The sequence below is a fragment of the Ciconia boyciana genome, chromosome 4, assembly GCF_034638445.1.
Source record: "Ciconia boyciana chromosome 4, ASM3463844v1, whole genome shotgun sequence".
NCBI classification, from domain to species: domain Eukaryota; kingdom Metazoa; phylum Chordata; class Aves; order Ciconiiformes; family Ciconiidae; genus Ciconia; species Ciconia boyciana.
Genome location: NC_132937.1, coordinates 28,017,034 through 28,039,425, shown reverse-complemented (window position 1 = coordinate 28,039,425; position 22,392 = coordinate 28,017,034). Strand labels below are relative to the sequence as shown.

Below are 22,392 nucleotides of genomic sequence, written 5' to 3'. Positions count from 1 at the left end.
TGCTGGGAGCTGGGTGCTCGGCCCCTTGCCTCCCGCCGGCCCTGCCACCAGCTGCCTGCACCTTGCCAGCACGATCCAACCTGCCACCCTGCCCGCAGGTCCCAGCCGCAGAGGAAGGAGCCAGCCTTTCCCGCAGCCTCTGCCACCAAAAGTGCTCCCCACCTTACCAGCGCCGGTGGTTGTCCTGGCAGCTGCAGGAAATGCTGCAGGATGGGGTTTAGGACACGGGACACGGAGCCCGAGGCAGGAGCTCACTCACCCACAGGCGAGTTTTCCCCCAAACTCTCCATTCCAACTGTTCCAACCCCAAAAGCCAGCTCGGCTCCTGAGTCTTGATGCGTTGGTGGTCTCATCCCAAGGGAAGCAGTGCCCTTCTACCTCTGCCAGAGCGACAGACGACGTAAGCATCCTCACTAGATGTGGACAAGGGAGTTTTGGTTCCAAGGAGGGAGAGGATTTCTGAGCGCAGCTCCCTGCCCCGGTGCACCAGCCCACCTCTCGCAGAAATGAAAGAACAGCACGAAGCACAAAAGAGATTTATTTTATTTTTTTTTTTTTAACTTAAAAAGTGTTTTGTTGCCAGCTCCTGTGCTGTACCTACCGTCCTGGGAGCAAGTTTGAACCCTGTGGACAGCTGAGCAGGAACAGCCCATACCCTGGCTGATTTTCAGGACCCAACGGGAGATGCTGAGGTCGGGGACGTGCCGTTCCAGGCACAGCCTGCGCTGCTTCCCACCCCGAGGTTCGTGTAACTGCTAGGAAGCAGTATCTGCAACACGAAGCAGAAAACGACGCCGAGTTCCCTCCCCGGCAGCTGGGAGACGTTTCCCATCCCGATTTCCCCCTTGCTCCCAACAAGGAGCCGGAGGAGGTTTCCCAGGGCAGGGACTGGGCTTTCGGACCAGCCAGATGCTGTTGCAGGAGAGCAGGGCGGGGAGACGCCCTGCCGGATGAAGGTCGTGCGGGGCTTTTGGCTGATGCCAAACCAGCCTCTCCGATGCCAAACCAGCCTCTCCCTGCCTGGGGAGAGCCACTGCAGGAGCTCCTGGGCCAGCGCAGAGCCCAGCCGGGAAAGCTTCAGGGCCTGAAAGGAAAAATTCAAGCTTAATGCTTCCTTAAAATGTCACCTTGAAATAAAATTAAAATTATTTAGCTCTCCTAACCAGCCGGGCTGGCAGCAGGGCAGACTGGCTCATGCCGATGCCCAGTGGCGAGTGCTTCCCTTTCCATGACCAAGAGTTAAAATTCCAGGCGGGTTACTCACCCATCACAAGTGCTCCTGAGCATGGAAAAATAAATTCACTACAACAAATTGAGAACTGGAGTGTTTTAAGCCCGTGCCTGTCTTATGCAACTCCGAAGTAACCGCAGTGCTACTTGCTCTGCTAAATAAAATGTGTTGGAGGGGTTGGGATTTCAGATGGTTGATCTACATCTAGAAATAACGAGGTTACATCTCCTCGCTGCCTGAGGTTTTATGTCTGAAGCCTCTTGCTGCAACGCTAAAAGCGCCCCAAGACCCAAGTGAAGTAAATTTAAATATTCTTTGATCTCTTCCCAAGACTTACTATTAAAAAGGCAGTTAAAAAGAAATATTCTCCTCTCCGTCTTCCTGAAGAAAGTGAACAGAAAGTGAACAGAAAGTTTCAATTTGAGGACACGAGCTCCACGGTGGTGGCTTTGAGGACCACGGGCAGATGCACAGGCTCCACCACCTCCATATACCCCAGGGATGTTTGAACAGTGGATGATGGAGAGGTAGAACATCCCCCACACAACGTGGCCCTCAGGCATCTAAAATCCTTGGCCAAGCAGGAGAAATTCAAGTCAGCGCATTTGTGCGGATTGCCAGGAAGGAGCAGCTGGTTTGTTTGGTTTTTTTTGCCCCCCCCCCCCCCCGATTAAACAGAAATAGATTCTGGCAAAAAAAGCTGAGCTGCAACCCCATCGTATCTACCCCACCACAGAGGGTCCAACAAGGGTCCTCTCCCATAGCTGCACGGGGAGCAGAGCCTGACCCACCGCCAGGCCACAGGAAACAGCCTCCGGCAGCGTTACGAGCAGTATTTATATGCACCTTTGAAGCCAGATGGCCTTAAAATGCCTTTTCCTATTAACTGCTCTCACTCGCCTTCATCCCAGGGAAGAGTCCATCAGCAGTCCAGGTGCTCTGCTTTGCTGCAAATCTCCTTCCCGGAGGGGAACTGCTCCCTCTCATAGGTTGGTGAGAAATGGGGACAGATGCTTCAACAGGGAGCAAGAATAAATCTGTATGAACACCGCTAAAGTATCCAAGCACACTGCAACACCAGCCAGTGCCGCACCCAGGCGAAGGAGACTCCTTCCAACAGCAACACCCAAGTCAAAAGAGAAGAGAGAACGCGGCCCATGGCAAAGAGGGGACACGACAACTTTAGAAGGAAACATTAAAGCACTCCGCACCTGGCACAGGGTGCAAACCTCCATGAGACTGGGAGGAAATGCAACAAGAGACCCCTGCAACCTGACATCAGGAGGTCCTTTTGCAACACTCCACTGGAGTGGGTCCAGAGGAGGCCATGAAGATGATCCAAGGGCTGGAACATCTCTGCTGTGAGGACAGGCTGAGAGAGTTGGGGTTGTTCAGCCTGGAGAAGAGAAGGCTGCGGGGAGACCTTATGCTATAAGTACTTAAAGGGGGCCTATAGGAAAGATGGGGATAGACTTTTTAGTAAGGCCCATAGTGATAGGACAAGGGGCAATGGTTTTAAACTAAAAGAGGGGAGATTCAGACTGGATAGAAGGAGAAAGTTCTTTACGCTGAGGGTGGTGAAACACTGGCCCAGGTTGCCCAGAGAGGTGGTAGCTGCCCCATCCCTGGAAACATTCAAGGTCAGGTTGGACGGGGCTCTGAGCAACCTGATGCAGTTGAAGATGTCCCTGCTCATGGCAGGGGGGCTGGACTGGATGACCTTCAAAGGTCCCTTCCCACCCAATTCTGTGATTCCTGCTGCTGGTTGACGCTCACAAATACGAGTGCATGGAGTTCATCTTGCAGCTGCATTGCAAGAACTCTGCAAGGTGAGCTGAGCATCGCAGCAAGCTGCAGCTTTGCCCCCTGCAAGACCACAAGTTGCTTTTTAAAGGCAGCAGGTAAAGCCAGCAATTAATGGGCAACAAGGTTCTTCGCAAGTGAAGTCACCCAGCCACACCAAAGTCAGGGCCACGGTGTAGGAAGCACTGGGAAGCCACCTCGGTGGGTGGGTGGGAGGGAGGGAAGGAGGGATGTCGGCCAGCCCCAGCCTCCACAGGCTGCTCTAAGTGACAACCATGAAGACAGCAAAACATTCAAGTTAATGGAAACAAGTCTTTATTAAGTAACTTTTAATATCAGAAAAATAAAACTCTTATAATTCTCTTTACAGCAAATATATAATATCAGTGCTTTGGCCATCATAAGTTAAAGGCCCTTTATCATAAAATATATGGTTTTTAAACTTTACTCAAATTGAATTTATAATCCCTATGACCTCCCTACATATACATAACAAAAAGTGTAGTAAAATTAGCAAATACTAAACTATACTGATAGTTTATCATTCTTAGTTTGTGGTTTATAGAAACAGTACACGCACCTAATATCTGTCGATTCCTTGGCTTATTAGTTGCGGTGTACGATGCAATAAAATACAAAATACATGCTCGGTGAACGTTTGTTCGTATCTACAAGCCCGCAGCTAGAGATTAGGTTTCAATACTGACATGTAACTATTCTACAAGCAATTATAGCATTAAAGTTATGCAGTACATAATATGCCGTCAAGGCAACTCTTATACTGAAAATCATAAAATAAAAACCATTATTTGTAAACTTTTATACGAAATGTAACTCTTCAAGTGGAAATAAAAAATAAAGTTTTCTGTATATTTACTAGTTCGATACACATAGAATTTCTTTTTGTTATACTGAGAAAAAAGCTTTGTCTTGTCTTGGGAAAATAATGCTTCAAAAAAAATAGAAAAATCCACCAGAACTCCACTTTGTGTCTTTTTTTTGTTTTTCTTGTTTTAATATATGCCAGCACAGATTTGGGAACATACTGAGGATGAAAAAGCTAGAAACATCCACAGGTTGAAATGTAAGAAGCGCATTCAAGAGACATTTTTTTTTTTTCCTTATGATTGGAAAGACAGTTTTGAAATTAAGTAAACTGATTGCAGGGCCACTGGCACAGCTGCTGTCATGAATAATACAAGGGCACGTACGCAACTCCCCCTTTTTCCTTTTCCTTACTAAAAATAAAATATATATTTATATATGTGCAAGACAAATATGGATTGAACATAAAAATGCTTCACATTTTGAACTATATATTCTCTAAAAAGGTAATTTAAGAACAGCTTGATCGGACTAATGAACGGAATGTCAGCATCCTCACTATAGTCGAAGTATGTGCATCCCAAAGCCCTTACTGAAATGGGATGAAGCCAGCCAGACTTTTCCACATTACATTAAGAAAAGCAGTGGGTAGGAATTCACAAAATCAAGACTTTCCTGATCCTCTGAACATACTGCCCTTAACACGTCAGGCGAAATGGAGGCGCGTCGGGCAGCTTCTCCCCCTCTCCCCCCCCCCAATTTATTATCCGAACCTGCCAATAACATCACCCATTTCAAGAAATCAAACTATGCTTTAAAAAAAGGTATTCGCAATGCTGAAGAATTAGGCATAAGTTGTCGCACAAAGCAAAAATAATTTCCCCAAACCTGTTTTTCAAAACTGGCAGTGTAAAGAAGGCAGCATTGGAAGTGTTGTTTGATATATTGATAATGCCACAAACCCTCCACAGCAGACGAGTACTTCTGCGTTTAGGCGACGAGGTTCATTGCTGCCAGCACACAGGAGTCAAACGCTTACCAGAGATCCTTTAGAAAGCCTGTAAAATTTGTTGGTTTTTTTTTTCAGTTGTGTAATTGATGAAAACTTCCCCTCGCTGTGCCATAACATCACACCAGATGTATCTCTGCTAAACATGCCATCTGCTTACACTGAACCGGACAGAGACCACCTAGGTTTAGTGTTACCGTAGCAGCCTTTTGAGAAAGTAGAAACTTATTTAACAACTTCAGCCTAATCCCAAGAAAGCCCAACAGTCAGAATTCATTAGGAAGTTTACTAGAGGGTACCATTACACCCATGCCTTTAAGAGTTTTAAAAAGTCCATACATAATAATATCTATATATATTTAAGAGTGAATTTGGATTGCCTGAGTAACAGCTGTCTGGCAAACGGGACATGATGGCGTTTCCTTTTCACAGATTTTGTTGGCACACTCCATGCAGAAGAGATTGTGGCCGCAGGGGACCAGGGCCGCAATGACTTCGCTCTCGAAGCAGATCACGCAGTCGTGCTTCCGTCTCGACTCGGGGGGCGAGCTGGACGTGGAGCCGCCGTTGGAAGAGGAATAGCTGTTGGTACCATTGGAGAAAGCGGGGATGTATATGGGAAGGCCGGCTTGGTGGCCGGTGCTAGGTGGGTCGCTCCTCACTCTCCTAGCCAGCGGGTGATCCAGACCTTCTGGAAATGTGGGCGACAGGCGAGGAGTAGATGGCTGGCTCCCTCGGCGCTGAGGCTTGGCATTACTAGCAGGGTCGCTACCAAAGCCAGAGAGCGGGTTTACAGGTTCAAAAGGGGTCCAAATGGTTTGGGAAGGCGTTGGTAAGGAGTCATACGCGGGAGAGTCGACCGCAAGGTCTTCCGTGCCCACCGAAGGCAGCGTTTCTCCAAACCAGAAGTTGCCTGTGCTGAACGGACTCGTTGGGCTGAAGTCAGCCAATCTATTGCTTCCAAAATAGGAATCTGTGGAGCCACTTCCCAAGGAGCTGGAGCTGTCATTTCTATAATTAGAAATCATTCTGGTGCGGCTAGGAGGGACAGGATTAGAAGCAAGCCACGCAGATCCGAGAGTGCCTCCTTCAAAGCTCACATCCGTACCGTTGTAATGGAAATCGTTCTCTTCGTTCAGCTCAATGTAGTTCCCGGTACGCATGGCTATATGCATCTCGATCTCCTCGCGCGCACGGTCGACGTTTTCGGGCATTCCCGTAACTTCGAAGACAGGCTCCTTGTCTCTGCTGGGAGTGACTATGTAGGTATGGGTCTGCTGCTGAATTCTTTTGATTGTAGCTCCTTTCGGTCCAACCACTAGCCCAACTACACGGTAAGGCACCCTGACTTGGACTGTCGTCTGACCCGGCAGGTTGGGGGTACATGGCAAGCCTCCCAGGGCAGGACCATTCTTGTTGCGGGACGCTCTGATCATGGAGAAGTGTTCAGCAGCTGAGAGAATTTCCCTTTTGGCCATGGCTACGTCCTCTTTTCGTCCAGTGACAACAAAGATGGGCTCTTCTCCACGAACAGGGGTCTTAATGTAAGTATTTGTCTTGGCCCTTAGTGCTTTTATTTTGCAACCTGTTTAAAGGAAACACATGCAAGTTTAGCAAGATGTCTAAGTTTAGAAAGCCACAAGAAAGCCATCTATTTTAAGCTGTTTGAGAGTTTCAAGAATCCGTAGGGTAAAACCAGAAGCAGCTGTTTTTATCTCTGCAAGCCACACTAGAGAAAGCAGTAACAACTTCTACCTATTATTTCCAAACAGACCTCTGACACTTTGAGCCGCAAACTATTTTAGCAACATTTCTCAGGCCGTTTTAGCCCATCATCTCCTCAATTGCTATTAGACAGTGAATAAACGTGAATGGCTTTTGCTCTATGATTATCCCATAAATACTGGTGGGTTTATATTTTTCCCATCGATTGGATATCCTTCAGTTATTTCTAAGATCCTGCAAAAGGAGTAAAGGCTCACGTGTACAGGCAACTTAAGTCTGCTGATACATTAGCCTTTCACTGACAAGCAAATTAAACATTTACAAGCGAGAGAAGGGTCTGTATCACAACCTGCGTAGGATATAGATAAAATTATTGATTTATAAGAACTCTCCATTTGCTTCCCGTTATCAGTAAGTGTTATTTAAACTTTACTCTTCCTTGTGGGATGAAGGAGCCTCTCCTTGAACTGTCAAGTAGGAGTTCAAGCAGTTTGTTGCACGCAAATAAGGCTTACTATGTAGTATTACGCGCCTATGTGGAATTTCTCTTGTAAACTGGCTACATACAGTCTGAAAGAGAAGCAAAAAGTTAATGGAACATTTGTCTTTGATTTTTGGGGACTGCATTATAAAGTTTGTTAGGACACAGTGGTGACAGGCTCTTTCCTAAGATGCTTAAGGCATTTTGGCACGGTGCATACAGAAGCACCTTTTACCCATCAGAGAACCAGAAAAGCAGGCAATGCAAAATTAAGAGACACAAGCAGGTCCATGACATGCAAGACAGTCTACTGGATTCACTCTTAACTGAATTTAGCCTATATTAAAACAAATTCAAAAGCACGTCACACTAAATGTCATTTTATAGTGAACCTCATCTTGAAACAACTACAAGCAACATTTGCAGATCAAGTGTTTTAAGCATCATTTCACTTGCAGAATGAAACTTGTTCCCGTTTTCCTCATTTACTTTAAGTATCTCATAACTGTCTGGGTACACGAAATAGTCTCTTGAAATAATGTTTTGTCAGTCCCTTGCACCCGAGGTACCACTAGCAATAACAATTTTACAGTTAGAAAGCCACTCAAAGATGCACTTTATTCAGGATTATCTACTAATTAAAAAAAAAATAGCAAATATGCAGATGCTGGTTGGAATAGAGGGAAGGAAGAACTGCTTCTTGCAGGGCCCCTGCACACAGCAAGGACAAAGGCTGAACACAACAGCTCTTTGTTTCCAGGACACAGCTGGAGAGGAAGTTCATTATCTTCAACAGCTCGTCAGGAGGGCTCTCGGAGGCCCTACCTCCACTGGAACACGCACAGAGGAGCACGGGAGGGCTCCCAAAAGGGAAGGAGTGAGGTCCAGGCAGATCTGCGCAAAGGGCGGGACGCAGACCCGAGAGCCGAACAAGAAGTTCAGCACAAAGAGCAAGTATCTGCAGGAGAGAACAAACCCATAAGCCTCAACCTCCTGCTACAGCCCACCAAGAAGGGCACTAGTGCTCTACTAGATTAAAAAAAAAAGGAAAAAAACACAGGCATGAGATGCCTTACGGAAGTTGCAAAGCACCCATCCTTGGAGCCATGCCATTTCCCTGCTGGTAACAGACAGCAGCAGCTCACTTGGGCAATTTGCCTTTACTCCCTCCATCTCTTTCTTTGCATTTCTCCCTGTAAGTAAATCAGCTCGCCCGCTCTGCTTCCCATGCCTTCAGTTACTCAGAAAAGATGGTGGGCCTAAACCTTAAACCCACGAGGATCCCCAAAATGATGCTGCTGAAGTTCTCAGACCAATCAAGCCCTCTTTACTGGAATACCCAAAACCCAAGTCAGCTTCCCGATGCATACCAATTATTCTCCAATTTACACAAATTACTTTCATTTAGTCCGTTCCACCCAAGTATATATTCTTATTTCCTACAAATTACAGAGGCAGCATTTAAAAGAGAATACTAGGAGCATCTAGCATAAGATTTATATATATATAAATATATATAATTCATTATTGTATACACAATTCAGAGCCTACTTAATTCTAGTTTCCAAAGTGCCTTACCAATTCTTACAGTTTACATTTCAGACAAGATTTTCCTGATGTTTTAGAAACTCAAATCAAGTTAGAAGTCTGCAGCTTCAGCCTCCTTCCCCATTTCAGCTGTGAACTCCCAGAGCTTGCTTTGCCAGAGCCACATTTCCAAACCACTCCAGTGTGAAGAAAAGCCTTCTCACCCTTCTTCCTCAGGTTGCAGAACGGTGCAGACCAAGGTGGGCAGAGCTTTTCTTTTAAGGTATGAGACACATACCTAGAAAGCAGAGGCCGAACGCTGCCTCAACTCCCTGCAGCGACAGAACAACACTTTTAAAAAACATCGGAAAGCTGGCTTCAATGGAAAGCTGACTCCACAGACCGTCAAGGTCAACTCTCAAACTTTATCTGAAAAGTTAGAAAGAACTGAAGAAAGTTGCCACATACGAAAGCAGAGGTTTCTGAATGATTCAGTCAATACCCGCTGGGTTTTGTCTGGCAAGGAGTGCTGGAAAACCCCACGACAGTTATGTCAAAACACAAGGTCAGTAGCCCATTATACCACTCCAGCGGGATGAACTTTCTATTTGCTTTTACTCAGCTGCTCTGGTTTCCCACCCTCCTCCATTAGTCACTACCGAGGCGATGATATGAAGCACGGCCGATCCCATCCCCTCTCCGACAATTTACAGAATCCAGAGGCGCTGCGGCCACGATGACATGAGGTCGGCCAGCTATGAAGTCATGTGGCCAAGGGATGAATCAAGAAGTAAGTTTCCCAATCTCCTGAGCTTAGCCACAGAAAGACAAAGGAAAACAAAAAAAAATACACCGCCCCACACTTTTGCAATAAATCATCAGATCATTGTATCCAAGATTTTGAAGTACAGAGAGAAAAAAGCCTGAAGAGGGGACTTCTAGACTGGAAATTCAATTTTATCAAACCTTTCAGAGTAATTTTAATTTTGGTATGATAATGAAAGTCTATTCAATACGAGTTACTGTACTTGGTTCAGCCGTGTAAGCATTTCTAAGCAGCACACTCAGCCATAAGCACATACTGATATAGTTAAAGGAAAACCCTTTAGTTTTGCTTTCGTTTAGGCAAGATTTAGTACTTGCCTGCCCAGGCACCTGATGAGGAGCTGAACCTGTACCAAGCCCTGCAGGCAGCGTTCATCCTGCTCCGGCTGATTTGCATCATTCTTCTCAAGCCTCCTCCCTTTTTTTCCCCTTAAGAGGATTATTTGACCGAACATTTTAAGCACACTATGAACGTTATACTCCCCAAGAACCTTAAGGGTAGCTCTGAAAGGAATTGTTTACCTCATACACTACCCATTTTAAATGATCAAATACTTCTTTATTAAAAAAAAGGTGACAGAAGACAGATTCCCCCCCTTAAAGAAAGAGTTAAGCATAGCTGCCACAGCACATGCAGTCCTCACCCATCACACAGCGGCAGCCAGCTCAGCCTTCACTCCGACTTTCACCTTTCATCATCACTAACAGGATGAGATACATCAAACCCAGTCTCAGGCCATTTACTCCACGAGGGAAACTCCCCAACGGAGCCGGCAGAGCCAAGCGACCGCAGCGGGAACCCTGAGCACGCCTGCCTTGCACCACGCCAGCCGACCTGCTGCCGTGAGCCAAGAACCACCCGAAAAAAGCATCCCATGGGCTGCTCCTCTGCACAGCCATGGCTGTAGCTCAGGAAAAATGGAACCTTCCCTCCGTTTCTTTCTTCTGCTGAATTCACCTCAATGCCACACACTGGGAATGGGACAAGGACTGATTTACAGATGAGGATCCCTTTGTTGTGTGGCCTCTTCCAAACTGCTACACCAGGGGAAGGGAGTCCTTCACGCTTCTGAGTACCAGTGTTAGCAAAATGCAGCCTGTCAAAGCACGTACACACACCTCATACCCACGCTCCTCCTGCAGCTCTTGCCAAGCACTGTGAAACCGGGTTCAGGCAGACACAGAAACCCAAACCTTCTTACCATCACGTCTGTTTAACCTTGCCTCTCCAATTACATAGGGCTTTGGGAAAAAAACCTTGGAAAAAAAAAGTTTATCTAAATAGAAGCCTGGAAGTCATGGCGTGTAAAAATGCAGTGAGCAGCCCCTGTGAACCACAATCAAACGACAATACCAGCTTGCTCTCCTTCCCTGCTCGTGACAAGTACCTAGCTAAGGGGATCAAAACTGAGAACCTCCTGCAGCTCTTTAGACACCCAAATCCTGTGGGAAGACACCAGTACTGCCTGGGCTGTAAGAGCAGCAAGCGGGGTGAAGTTGCATTTAGCACCAACTCATCTCTTACGCAGGAGGCAGGGCTGATGGGCAGCCTTGACCAAGCCTGGCATCCTCCAACTCGGCCCCAGAGCAACCGCGGGCAAAGCGGGGAGATCTCAGACTGGTCTCCCCAGCTTGTTAAGAGTGCCAACAAGCTGTGAAGGCCACTCTAAAAGAGAAAGCTGTAGTTCACAGGAATATATTTTTCAGTTATCTTGCCGTTATCTGATGAAAGGCAATACTGTATTACAGCCTCCACTCTGAATACCATCTTTAGCACTCTGACCACTGATTTCGTAATATGCTGACGCCAAGTAAGGAGGCGGCGACAGAATAATTAGTGACATCAACCTGGAACCATGAGCTGCTAGTAGAGCCATGGCTAATTCCTTGCCTAGAAAGTAAGGGCAGGGTCTGGGAAGGCCCTGCAGACCCACAGGGGATGGCACAGCATCGTCTGGCACGCCAAGGAGAGAGGGGACCGCACAGGGATTTGTCTTCTACGAACCGGCAACTGTTGTGTCCGGACACAGCTTTAAAGGTAGAGTCTGTTAAGCTGGCACAGCCCTTATTTCATTGCTAGGTTGCCACAAGCTTTTAATTGCAAAGTGAGAACTCCTGCAGCTAAGGTAACGAAGGATTTGCAGAGACTGAAACACTGGATGTACCATAAGGCCAACGGCTGCTGGGTCTGTAGAGCATAACACCGCCCACCTGATTAACAAGGAAAAATTAATCTACTTCATTAAGAATGACTGCTCTACATATTTTTCAGAAGAGCTGTTCATTCCCACTGGTGGTACAAGCTGCATTCTTTTGCTTAAACATACACAGTGCTTCCTCTCAGTTATGACATGGCTAAAAATATCTATCCAGTTTGTGATTACACAGTAGAAAACTGATATATGCCCCATTTATTAAGCAGAGATGAAGCTGCATTAGGACAGAAAATGAAATCCTATTCTAAATTGTTTAATGGTTAAACCTCCTTAAGCAGGCTGGCTACACAAGAAAATTAAGACCAGAACATTTTTGGCACTTCACTGGGTTATTAAAGTCATATGAAATACTACCTGTTGTCTGGTCAGTTGATAGACTGACTCTGGTTACTACCACCTTTCACCTAAGATCAATTAATTCATCTCACACCTTGTTTTAATTCATGGACTGGAAAATTTCAACTCCTGACAATTTTTTTTTTCAACTGGCTGTTGAATCTAGTTAGTTGATTCAAGGAAGATGAAGAAAGTAATTTCTCTGCACTTGCAAAAGATGCTGATCTGCACAAAACCCTACATCTACATACTCAGGCAGCTATTTATCAACCCTCTGGCATTTTGATTTTAGGAATGAAAGCCGTAAAAATATTGCTTTTAAGTTTTATGTTTAAACAATTTTTAAGAGACAGCCTAAACTTGGATAATAATTATCAAACAGCATTTTTTGAAAGCAAGTTCTCCTTTATTGTTATTCAGCCTTCTCTACAGCCAGAGGTAAGCCAAGAGACACCTCATCACAGAGCACAGCATCCGTCCTGAAGACAGGACTAGACCAACCAACAGCTTTAACAGCTCCCCATTAGCATTCTACAGTACAGATAATAGTCTGATCACTATTTGGCTTAATTAGCCGTTAAGATTAGGACTCCCGTGTGACAACTAGACATGATACATGCCAGGGAGCTAAGAAATATGAATACACCAAGAGACAGGCACAGCTTGCAGCTGGGATTTGCTCAAGCTCACGGGGCAGGCCGCTGGCAGGTTTGGAAACAGAAGATGACAGTCCCTGAAGAAGAAGAGAACAGGCTAACTGCTTAAATGGGGACACAGATACAGGTAGATTTTAAGGAACGGCTGTTTTGTTCATCACCTAACAAGCCAAAGCGATCTCCTCCCTGGTGGTACCCAAGCTGCGGTTCCTTGGAGATGGCCGCATGAAACGCACAAGTAGAGTCATGGGATTAATGTCCCTGGGCAAAGGCTTTTCCTGCAGGCTACCCAAGCGTTAGTATGTGCTCCTGACCTTCATCAGGTTCTATTTTTTTAGATGAAATTTTCTATTTATCACAGTAGGTATGCTTCATAATGAGAACCCACCAAGCAGAGCTTCTCAAATTTACAATCCAAAATGCGATACTGACACCAGTACAACCCAAAACTTGGGAACGGTTCTGGCTGGCTGCTCTGGAGTGTGGCTGTATTAATGGTTTCAGACAACGACTGTACCTCAGAAGTGCTGTACCCTGGTAATAACCATCTTTCCCTTCTAACTATAACGACACTACAATAAGCAATGCTACAAGTAGGTACATTAGTGACTAGCGTAGAGGAGAAAGAAAAACTCAACTGACAGCCATTCTGATAAAGTTATTCCAAGAGAAGGAAAGATGACATACAGGTCTTTCAAGAGAAATAGAAATTAGAGCATTTTATACCATAGACATTTTTCCCCGCCTCCTGACCCCATCATTAACTCACCACTGCAATCAAAGGCTTTTAGTTACGCTGCAGTTACCAAACCCCTGTGCTTGCCTGTGGAACATTTCAATATGACTCGCGCTATATATAGCGACTGAGACTGCTCCCATTATAATTCCGTCACGCTTACCCATTTCTGAGGAGCAACTGACCGCTTCTTTCGCTTTGTATTTTTTACATGTACGAATGTGAAGATGATACATGACTGTCCTACTTGTCATCATTCAGCTAGAACTGCAGAAGGGTTTTTAGACCAGATACTTTCAGACAAACACTTCAAGCTCGAGTGCACCAGATGCTGGAGCCACGCGGGCTTGTCGAGGTACCAGGAAGGAGGACAACCAGGAGATCTCAAGTACCTTAACCAAAAGCCAAGGAATCACGGTCAACCACCTGGCTGTGCCAGACCACAGGGAGCAGGACTTTGTTTGGCCCTACTGCTGCCAAGCTAAGGGATGGGAAAAGAGGGGAGCTTTAAGAATCTCTGATGATGCTGAGAAAGCTTCCCAAGAGAAGGCTGTTCACAAGCGCTCGGGGACATTTCCCTCTTCTGGAAAACAAAAGCCCTGGTTCAAGAACCACGTACAAACTCTTTATTAAAGATTTTAGGCATGTATCAATTTATCCATCGATTTATATATCAATCCAGTACAGAATGAAGTAGTCAGCCTGCACACTGTTTCCTTCTATATGTCAGGCTGGGATAAATCAGCTATCTCACAGGCAGAGGAATACTCCAGTTCCCAAGACAGATGGCAACTCAGTAAACAAGTTACGTGCAGCAGAAGAGCCAGAGGGCAGCAACTTGTATTATTAATTACTTGCACTACTGCAGCACCAGGACTAAGGTAGCAGCTACTGAGCAAAATTAGAAAGCTACCGTAGTAGAAAAGCAAGAGTTAAGAGAGGGAGTATGTCCAACACATAAAATAGCTACGGGAAAAAAGTTGTTTTCATTAAGAACATTGATCTAGCGAATGAAACAGATCAGTGCGAGCAACAGTATTGGGAAACCTGACCTGCACAAGGAGGATATCAAAAGGGACCACCATTCAACATGCCATGCAGCACGCCAAGATGGCCAATAAAAGGAAGATTGCAAAAAACCATGCAAATCTTCACCTAGACCAAACACCAAATTTTGTGTTTTCATACACAAAATTCCACAGTATATTGTCAAATGTAAAATGAACTAGAAGGTAAAAAGTAAGAGATACTGCGTCTTTGTTCAAAGGAGCAGCCCAGAACTTGGTGGAGACCACAGAATTACTGACTCACGCCAGTGAAGGAAACTGAGATCTCAGACGCTGGCAAGATCTCATGAACTTAAAGGAATACCTGAAAGAGAGAGAAAAGGAAGACATTCTTTAAGAGTAACTGCAATTGGAAAGAAATGCTTGATTTAGAGCTTTTGGGCCTTTTCTTTTGATTAAATAAAAATGTTCCAGTGCTCAGCAGCCTTTTTTTTTGTTATAGCAAGTTTGCAACCCTATCCCTGTTAAATTTTTTGCCTGCAATGGGGAATTGACCCTGTGCGGTGGAGGTATTGCATCAAAAACAAATTTAAGATCTTTGAGATAGCCAACACTTTGTTTATAACAAAGTTTCTTCCAGAAATTCAGACCACAGTGTACTAGAAGAGAGGGTAACGGGGGCTAAGACAGGGAAATGCACAACATCTGCTGACTTTACTAACAGCTTAAAAAAATTCACCAACATTTTCTCATGCCACAGACAGGTTAATCCGGTGCAGTTCAAAAGCACATTAATCAGGATTTCTTTTGTATGTGTGTTATAAACTTAAAAAAACATACTCTTTTAGAACACAGCAATTTTACAAGAAAAACAAAAGGACCAGAGGATTAGAAATCAGCATTTTATGTCACAAGATTTTTATTATTTTAATTTCAGCTTCATCCAAAAAAAATCTTACTTACGCAGGTATTCACTTCTGGTATTCATATGTTAAAATCTACAGAATTTCTGGCAGACTACACAAAGAGAAAAATCTCTCGAGTGTGCACTGTGTTTGGTGCGCTTCCCACCCAACAAGCCAGACAAGAGCAGCATTTATGACTGAGGATTTATGAACCCAGCTGGAGAACCTGCACCCTTCTGACACACTTTGCAACTTGAGTCAGATCTTTGCATAGCACAAATGACAAATAGCAGAACTGAAATGATGTTTGTTACACAGTACCAGAGCAATAGGCCACAAACTTCAGCAGCGATTTCAGACCGTGCCAGGCCACAGTATGCTCAAATGTTTCAGTTCCTGGAGTTTCAGGCTCTAAAAAAATGACAAGACTTCAGCTTCTCTGAAAAATAGCCTTTATATTGGATTTCAACAAATAGCTTGAGTTTTCTTCCCTGCTTTAGAACAAGCATTTAATAACCTGCTTATTATAGAAGATGCAAAAAAAAAAATCTGAAGTTTAACTGCCTTGTCAGCTTTCACTAAGTTAGCAGAACCTGTGGTCTTTGCTGTCTGTGGCAATCAACGGACACAGAGATGTGTCATGACTTCAGTCATGCAAATTAAACTTATTCTTGAGCGTGGAAATCTTAAGCATCCAGTTTTTTTTAAAAAAACAATATGCAATTCAGACTAGTTAGCTACGCTTACGCTGACTACTTCTTAGAGGTCAGCAATGAATAACCAGTCAAGGCTACATAAGTACCATCAGTAATTCAGTAATGTTATTCTCACAACACATCAAGACCTAAAACCAGACATACAGTTCTTTGAGAGGACTATCATTATCCTACCGTAGGACATCTATGTACTGTCCTCAGCTAACATAAGTATTTGCTCCAGGATTGTTTTAGCACTGTTTCCACTCTCCAAAAGTGATAGCTATTGTTTTTATTTGGCTGCTCAGCTATGCTAGATAGTTATCAGCTACCAACTTATCAGAATTATTTTTTTTTGTTTCAAGTTACAGGACTATTTTAAGCAAAGTAATATTTTGCTCAAGAGCCCACATTCAAAAGCAAAGAGCAAAAAGGAGTCCAAGATCATTAAATATGCATAAAAATGTTATTTCAGTTGCAAGGCCGTCTCATGCAAAGCAGATTTGTCATTATCGATTTAATCAGTGAAATGGGATGATATCATCTCTCCTCCTCTTACTCATCTGGGGTTTGGAGACTGCCCTGCCCGTTTCAAGTTCTGCAGCCATCATCTGAACTACTCTTACTGAGGAAAGAGAAGCATCAGGCTTTAGAGTTAAGCAGCTCCCACTCGAGTCATGTCTTCGGGAGCAAAAAACACTATTGCCAGCTTTATTGAGGATATAAACACTTGGAAAATCACGTTACTTGGATAGTCACAACACTGGAATGCATTAGCAAATATATTCCAGCAATCATTATCTGAAGACAGTTAATACACTCAGGGACACAGCATCTCTCTACAGGACAGACTTTTGTCTCTTCCACCATCTTTCAGCTATTCTGTTCATGTCTTCAGACAACACCCCTCTTTTTGCATGATTCAAAAGAGCTTTTACTGTTTAAACATGTCTATTTTTTAGCATAAAAAAAGTGGCAGGGGGCACTGAAGACTCCAGTTGAGCTTGTCAAATCCTTCAAGAGGCCCACCACGCCATGGCAGGATTGCCACAGAAAAGCACCATCACCAACTTTATGTACGGGAAACAGTTTTCAGGTGATCCACAGCAGACTTTCTCAAGTCCTGCACATGATTTAGAGATTAAAACAAAACCTTCCACGTTAGATCTCCAGAAGTTTTTTTTAAGTCTGGATACATGCTTATATAATTTTGGGTACACACCCTATGCCGGCTTTTCTCAGGCAAACAAGGTCACTTCCTCAGCAGTGCAGCTTTCTTGCTACCACTTCAAGAGCACTTTCTCCAACTTTATTTTATTTTTTTAAACCAATGCAACTTTGTGCATGCAGGATTTTTAGCTGCTGACAGCAAAGGAAGTCACTTTTCTGATCAGCATGATGACTGGCCAACTTACCGAAGGTTGGATTCAACAGCTAGTTCAAATTCATACAGGAAGCCTGCACAATGCCATGAATGGAATCTAGTTTTCCTGGCTCCCAGTCACATGCCTTAACAAGAATAAAAGGATAGAAATATCTTTTCCTTTGTTGTTCACCTTTGAGATTCTTCCACTTCAAAGACTACAAAGAATTATACCCAACCAGTGTCTGTCAGCTTCATTTTTGGGGGGCAACGGGAATAAGAAAAGGTTAAGAACATTTAAGATTTAAAAAACCAACCAAAAAAAAGCATAAAACCCCACCAGGTTTCAGCAATACTACAGGACTTTTTTTTTTTTAAAAGAAGGAATACCTACTATTCATTAAAAGCAAATCTGACTTAAGCCTTTTTTCCAGTGATGTAAATGCTTCCAGCAGCCAGACATTAAACTACTGTCACAGTAACCCAGCAGCCTCCACTGTAGCTTCACAAGAAAACCATCAGCCACAAGGTACATGTCAGGCACTCCACACCTTCTACAGCTGTGACATCCCACATCTGTGCACAGCCACCAGCACAGATTCGGTAAGCGCAGCTACCCTCGTGGGAACCTGCAATACAGCAACCGAGAGCAGGGCTGTGGGAGCGCCACTTCACTGCCTGAAGTGCTATATTTATTTCGTAAACTTGCACATAATTGAAAAAAATGTTAAATGCAAGCACCGTAAGGTTTTTGCTTGTTTACAGCTCTCTTAGGAATTAGGGGCTCCTTCGGTCTGATAAACAGTGTCTGGAAATTCTCTTCCTCTGTGCAAAAAAATTAAATTTGGATAAAGAATACCGTGGAATTCCGGTTATCATTACTCTTTCAGTTAGGGGGTTAGGACTTACAATAAACATGCTTTCAGACAGAGCAGTGAGGCCTCCAGCAAAAGCCTAGATCAAGCTAGGGTATTTCAAACCAGCACTCCTGGTATTTCAGAGGTGATGTTTTTGGGCTGCAGACATTTCAAGTTCTTTCTGTACCTCACAAAAGCAGCAATAGAAAGAATATAAACTTAATCTTTGTGAAAATCCATCAGAAGTAACATTCCAACTGCATCGCCCTTACATAATTGAAGTATTACAGCACAGAGGGGTCTGGCATAAAACTTAAGCTGAATTTGTTCAAGATAACGCAACCAGCTGGTTACAATGTGTGCTAGGAAGAGAGTATGCAGCATCTTCATTTTTAGAGAGAGCAGACCGATCGGCAAAGGATGCAGCTCCGGCCAGCCTTGCTCGAGGCAGACCAATCTGCACTACAGCTGCCAACACTTTGCTGGGCTAGAGCACAGACACATGCAAGGCAGGTGGATGAGAGAGCAAGAGCTTCTAGCCCATGCAATGAGCCGGCACAGCTCTGGGCCATAAAAGGAGATGCAAGGACTAGTATTTCTAAGAAATTTGACAAGTATTTAGTGGAATTAATACCACTTACGTAAGTCAGTCTCTAAGCGTAAGTCTGTCTTCAATGAGAATGTTGAAGGAGCTCCTTACGCAAAGCTTTCATGCAAGTATATTTGGTAATAACTTTTTAGCTCTCCCTCTACTCCTGCTCCTTCCTCTTTTGTAGCCCTAATTCTTTTTATGATACAATCCCTCCCCACCGAGGCTAAATATTTTATCACAAGCCAAACAGTGTGACATCAGATGAGAAATAAAAGCAGAAACAGCAAATGAACTCTTCAGGAACAATGATCCTATTTTTATGCAAACTCCATTATCTTGTTTCTAAGTGACTCAAAGTACTGGAAAATATACTACAGAGAACAATCCTGATCCGGTGGAGAATAAACACGACCGCCTAATCGGTCCTTGAAGCCCAACAGTTTGTATTTCTCTTTTAGAGGACTGTAGCAATAACCATTTTCAGTTCTGTTTTCCATCCTCCCCCCGCCATCCCCAATGACACATGAGCAATGTCTTAAGATGTTCAAACACTATTTCTTGGAAAAGATATTTTCTGCTTGAACAGAATGGACTTGTCTGCATCAGAGGAAGCTACCTGCTAATTTCTGCAGCACAGCCTTTGGTTCTCCTCTGACACACCCAACAAAAATCCTACCCTTGACTGCTAAAAGCCTAAAATAAATGTAGGGAGAGAAAACAAAAGTTGGCCTAAGCATCAGTGCTCAGCGGGCATTTCTTTAGTACCACATAGGTTTAGATTGATTTTACCATTTCTTCCATACTCAAGGGGGAAAAAAAAAGAAACAAAAGCCACATTGATGTAGAGAGACCAGACAGCATAACCACTCGTTAGCAGAGCTGATCAGCAAACGAGACACACCACCCCCAAACCAATAAAGAATAACACAGAAAGGGAAGAGGAAGAGAGGAGCAACTTCATTGTCTGCATTTCCACACCTACACTTGACACTGCTCAGCACTTCTCTTGATAACATACAAAGTGCTTTTAAAATCAGGTTCACTGCCAGAAAGCTGGCGTGGAACGTCATCTTTCTAACCCCTCCAAGCACCGCTCCCACGAGACCACATGAAAGGCCAGCAACGAACGTGACATCACTGATATGACCTTATCCTAACGGTGTAAGAGAGACCCATGGAGTGTAGCAATAGCGATCAACAGGAAGCCACAACCCGAGCAGAAAGACAAGGGCTTTCACACAGAAGAGGGCTGCACGTGGCTCCTTTCTCCATCTCGCTGGCTCCTGAGGTCCCACTTCGACTCGGCGAGCGCGGTGGAAAGCTGTCGGAACAGCGTCAGCTCATACCCTGCTCCTCAAGGCAAGCAAATTAAAGCTCTTCACCCAAAAGTCTTTGTAAAACACGGGCCAAAGTTCCTATGGTGAAATGCAGCTTCATACTGAAGACCACAGGCTGAGTGTCACTGAAGACCCCAGGCTGTGCCAACACCTACCGGTACATGGCCGGACTCTACACTGTGTTTTACAGCTCAAATTAACAATTACGGAAGGCGTGAGCTAGCCCAGCGCTCGCTCTCACCTCTTGGCTTCTCAAGCAGGGCCAGCCTGGTGTCACGGCCAGAGCCGGCACCCTGTCCCCCGTGGGGAAGCCGGGCTTTGGGAGAGGAGAGGTAGGCCCCGGGGGGGGGGGACGGACGACGGGGACACGGGCACGAAGCTACCACCGATGCGAGGGGCTCCTCCGGCCGGCACCGAAGGGGCACACCCCGGGGGTGCGCGGGGAGAGGCCTGCCACGAAGCCCAGAGGAAGGGCAGCAGGCCCAGGCCAGGCCGCGGCGCACCTCCGCCCGCCCGCCCCCCGCCCGGGAGCGTACCCCCGCCCCGGTCCCCCACTCACCCTGCCGGCCCACGATCTCGGCCACATGCTCGGAGCTGGGCACGGGCACGCACTCGGTGGTGTTGACGCTCTTTCGGCGGAGCAGCGCCGCCTGCTCGCCGTTGAGGCCCGCCGCCCCCCCGCCGCCGCCGTAGGCGTGGGACAGCATCGCCGCCATCATGCCCTGAGGATCGTCCGCCCCGCAGAGCGCCCCCGCCGCCGCCGCCTCCTGCGCATCGAAGGAGGGCGAGAGCAGGACGGAGCCCAGCGCCGGCAGCAGCGGGAGCGGCTGGGAGGGCGAGGAGGACGAGGAGAGCAGCAGCAGCGCGGCCGGGTCGTCCTCCTCCTCCTCCTCGTCCTCCCCCGCCAGCAGCTCCTCCTCCTCCAGCTCCAGGTCTCCCTCGTCCCCCGCCGCCGCCGCCGCCGCCTCCTCCTCCTCCTCCGCCCCGCCAGGCCCCGGCTCGCCGGAGGGGTCGGGCGGCGGCGCCAAACCCGCCCGCCGCCGCCGGGCTTGCCGCCGGGCCGGCCCCGCCCCTCCGCCGCCGGCGGAGGGCAGGCCGCGGTCGCGGAGGCCGAGGCCGGCGAGGCGCTGCTGGAGCAGCAGCAGCGGCGGCGGCGGGTGGGGAGGGAGGCGCGGCGGCTCGGCGGGCTCGGCGGCGGGGGAGGCCGCGGCGGCGCTGCCGCTCGGCATGGCGGGGGAGGCGCTGCGGGCCGGGCCGGACCGGGCCGGGCCTAGCGGCGCGGGGCCGCCATGCCGCGACGGGCACCGAGCGTGGCGGGCGCGGCCTGGGCGCTAGGGCCGCGCTCCTCAGCGCGCCTTTTGTCCCATGGCGGGCGCTCCCCTCGGCGGCGGCCGCGGGCGGCGGCGGCGGCGGCGGCGGCGGCGGGGGGGGGGGGGCGAGGAGGAGGGGGAGGAGGCGGTGCGGCCCCGCCCCGCGCTCGCCGCCGCGCCATTGGGCGGTGGAGCCGGTTCCTGGGCGGGGCCGGGGGAGGGCGGGGCCTGCGGGGCTGTGGGGCCGGGCGCGGCGGGCGGCGGGCGGGAGCCGCCCCTCAGCCCCCTCAGGCCCCTGGGCCTCGGGGTCGCTTGGGGCTCGCCGGGCATGTGTGAGGAGAGCCGGTCTGGTCGTCCTGGGTTTAAATTCACCCACCCTGGTGAAACGGTGCGAGCTCAAAAAAAGAAAAAAAACCAAAAAACAAAAACCAGAAGCCTTTGATGGATGTCCTCCTTGCCCTCGTATTCAGTCGCGTGCTTCCCCGCTGAGGTGAAGGCTTTTTGGTGCAGGAGCTCATGCAAGTTAGAGTTAGAATTCTTCCTATCAGTCCCCTACTGCAGGTATGTTCAAGTCACGGGTGAAAATTTTCAGGCAAAACATGAAGAAACATGTTTGCAAAAGCGATGAGGCTGTCATGAAGAGCCAGAAATGAGAAAGAACTTCTTGATGCTGAAGTGAAATCATGAGCAGGGAGTGAAGACCACTAGCTCCCCTTCCATGTGCCGGGGAGGAACACAAGCCAGAGGGTGACATGGTTGTCCACCAAAACAGACTAGAAAATGGTCTTCAGCAGCGGCTTTCAGGGTCGGCGTGAGTGGAGCAAGGTTATTCTTGATACGGTCAAGGAAAGCCATGTGCAAATAGTTGAAATACGAAGGTCAGAGCAAGACTTGGGGTTGCATACCTGCTCCCTGAAGATGTTATGCTGAGAAAAGGGTCTGGGGAAAAGCCCAAG

General features: G+C 46.8%; 1 protein-coding gene across 1 annotated transcript; it reads right to left on the bottom strand.

The window, feature by feature from the left end:
* Positions 1–3,326: 3,326 nt before the first annotated feature.
* MEX3C (mex-3 RNA binding family member C) lies at positions 3,327–21,534 on the bottom strand. Its single transcript, XM_072859112.1, has 2 exons — positions 20,686–21,534; positions 3,327–6,453 (listed from the first exon to the last, which is right to left on the bottom strand). Exons 1-2 carry the CDS (start codon positions 21,353–21,355, stop codon positions 5,228–5,230), a joined length of 1,896 nt encoding a protein of 631 aa, XP_072715213.1. The 5' UTR covers positions 21,356–21,534; the 3' UTR covers positions 3,327–5,227.
* Between the last annotated feature and the right edge of the window lie 858 nt (positions 21,535–22,392).

What these genes read in the sequence shown, in the direction of transcription:
- MEX3C (XM_072859112.1), bottom strand. Translation starts at nt 21,355, where the DNA reads ATGCCGAGCGGCAGCGCCGCCGCGGCCTCCCCCGCCGCCGAGCCCGCC. An exon ending in CGAGATCGTGGGCCGGCAGG is followed by an intron (nt 6,454 to 20,685) that starts GTGAGTGGGGGA and finishes TCCTTTAAACAG; the next exon opens with GTTGCAAAATAAAAGCACTA.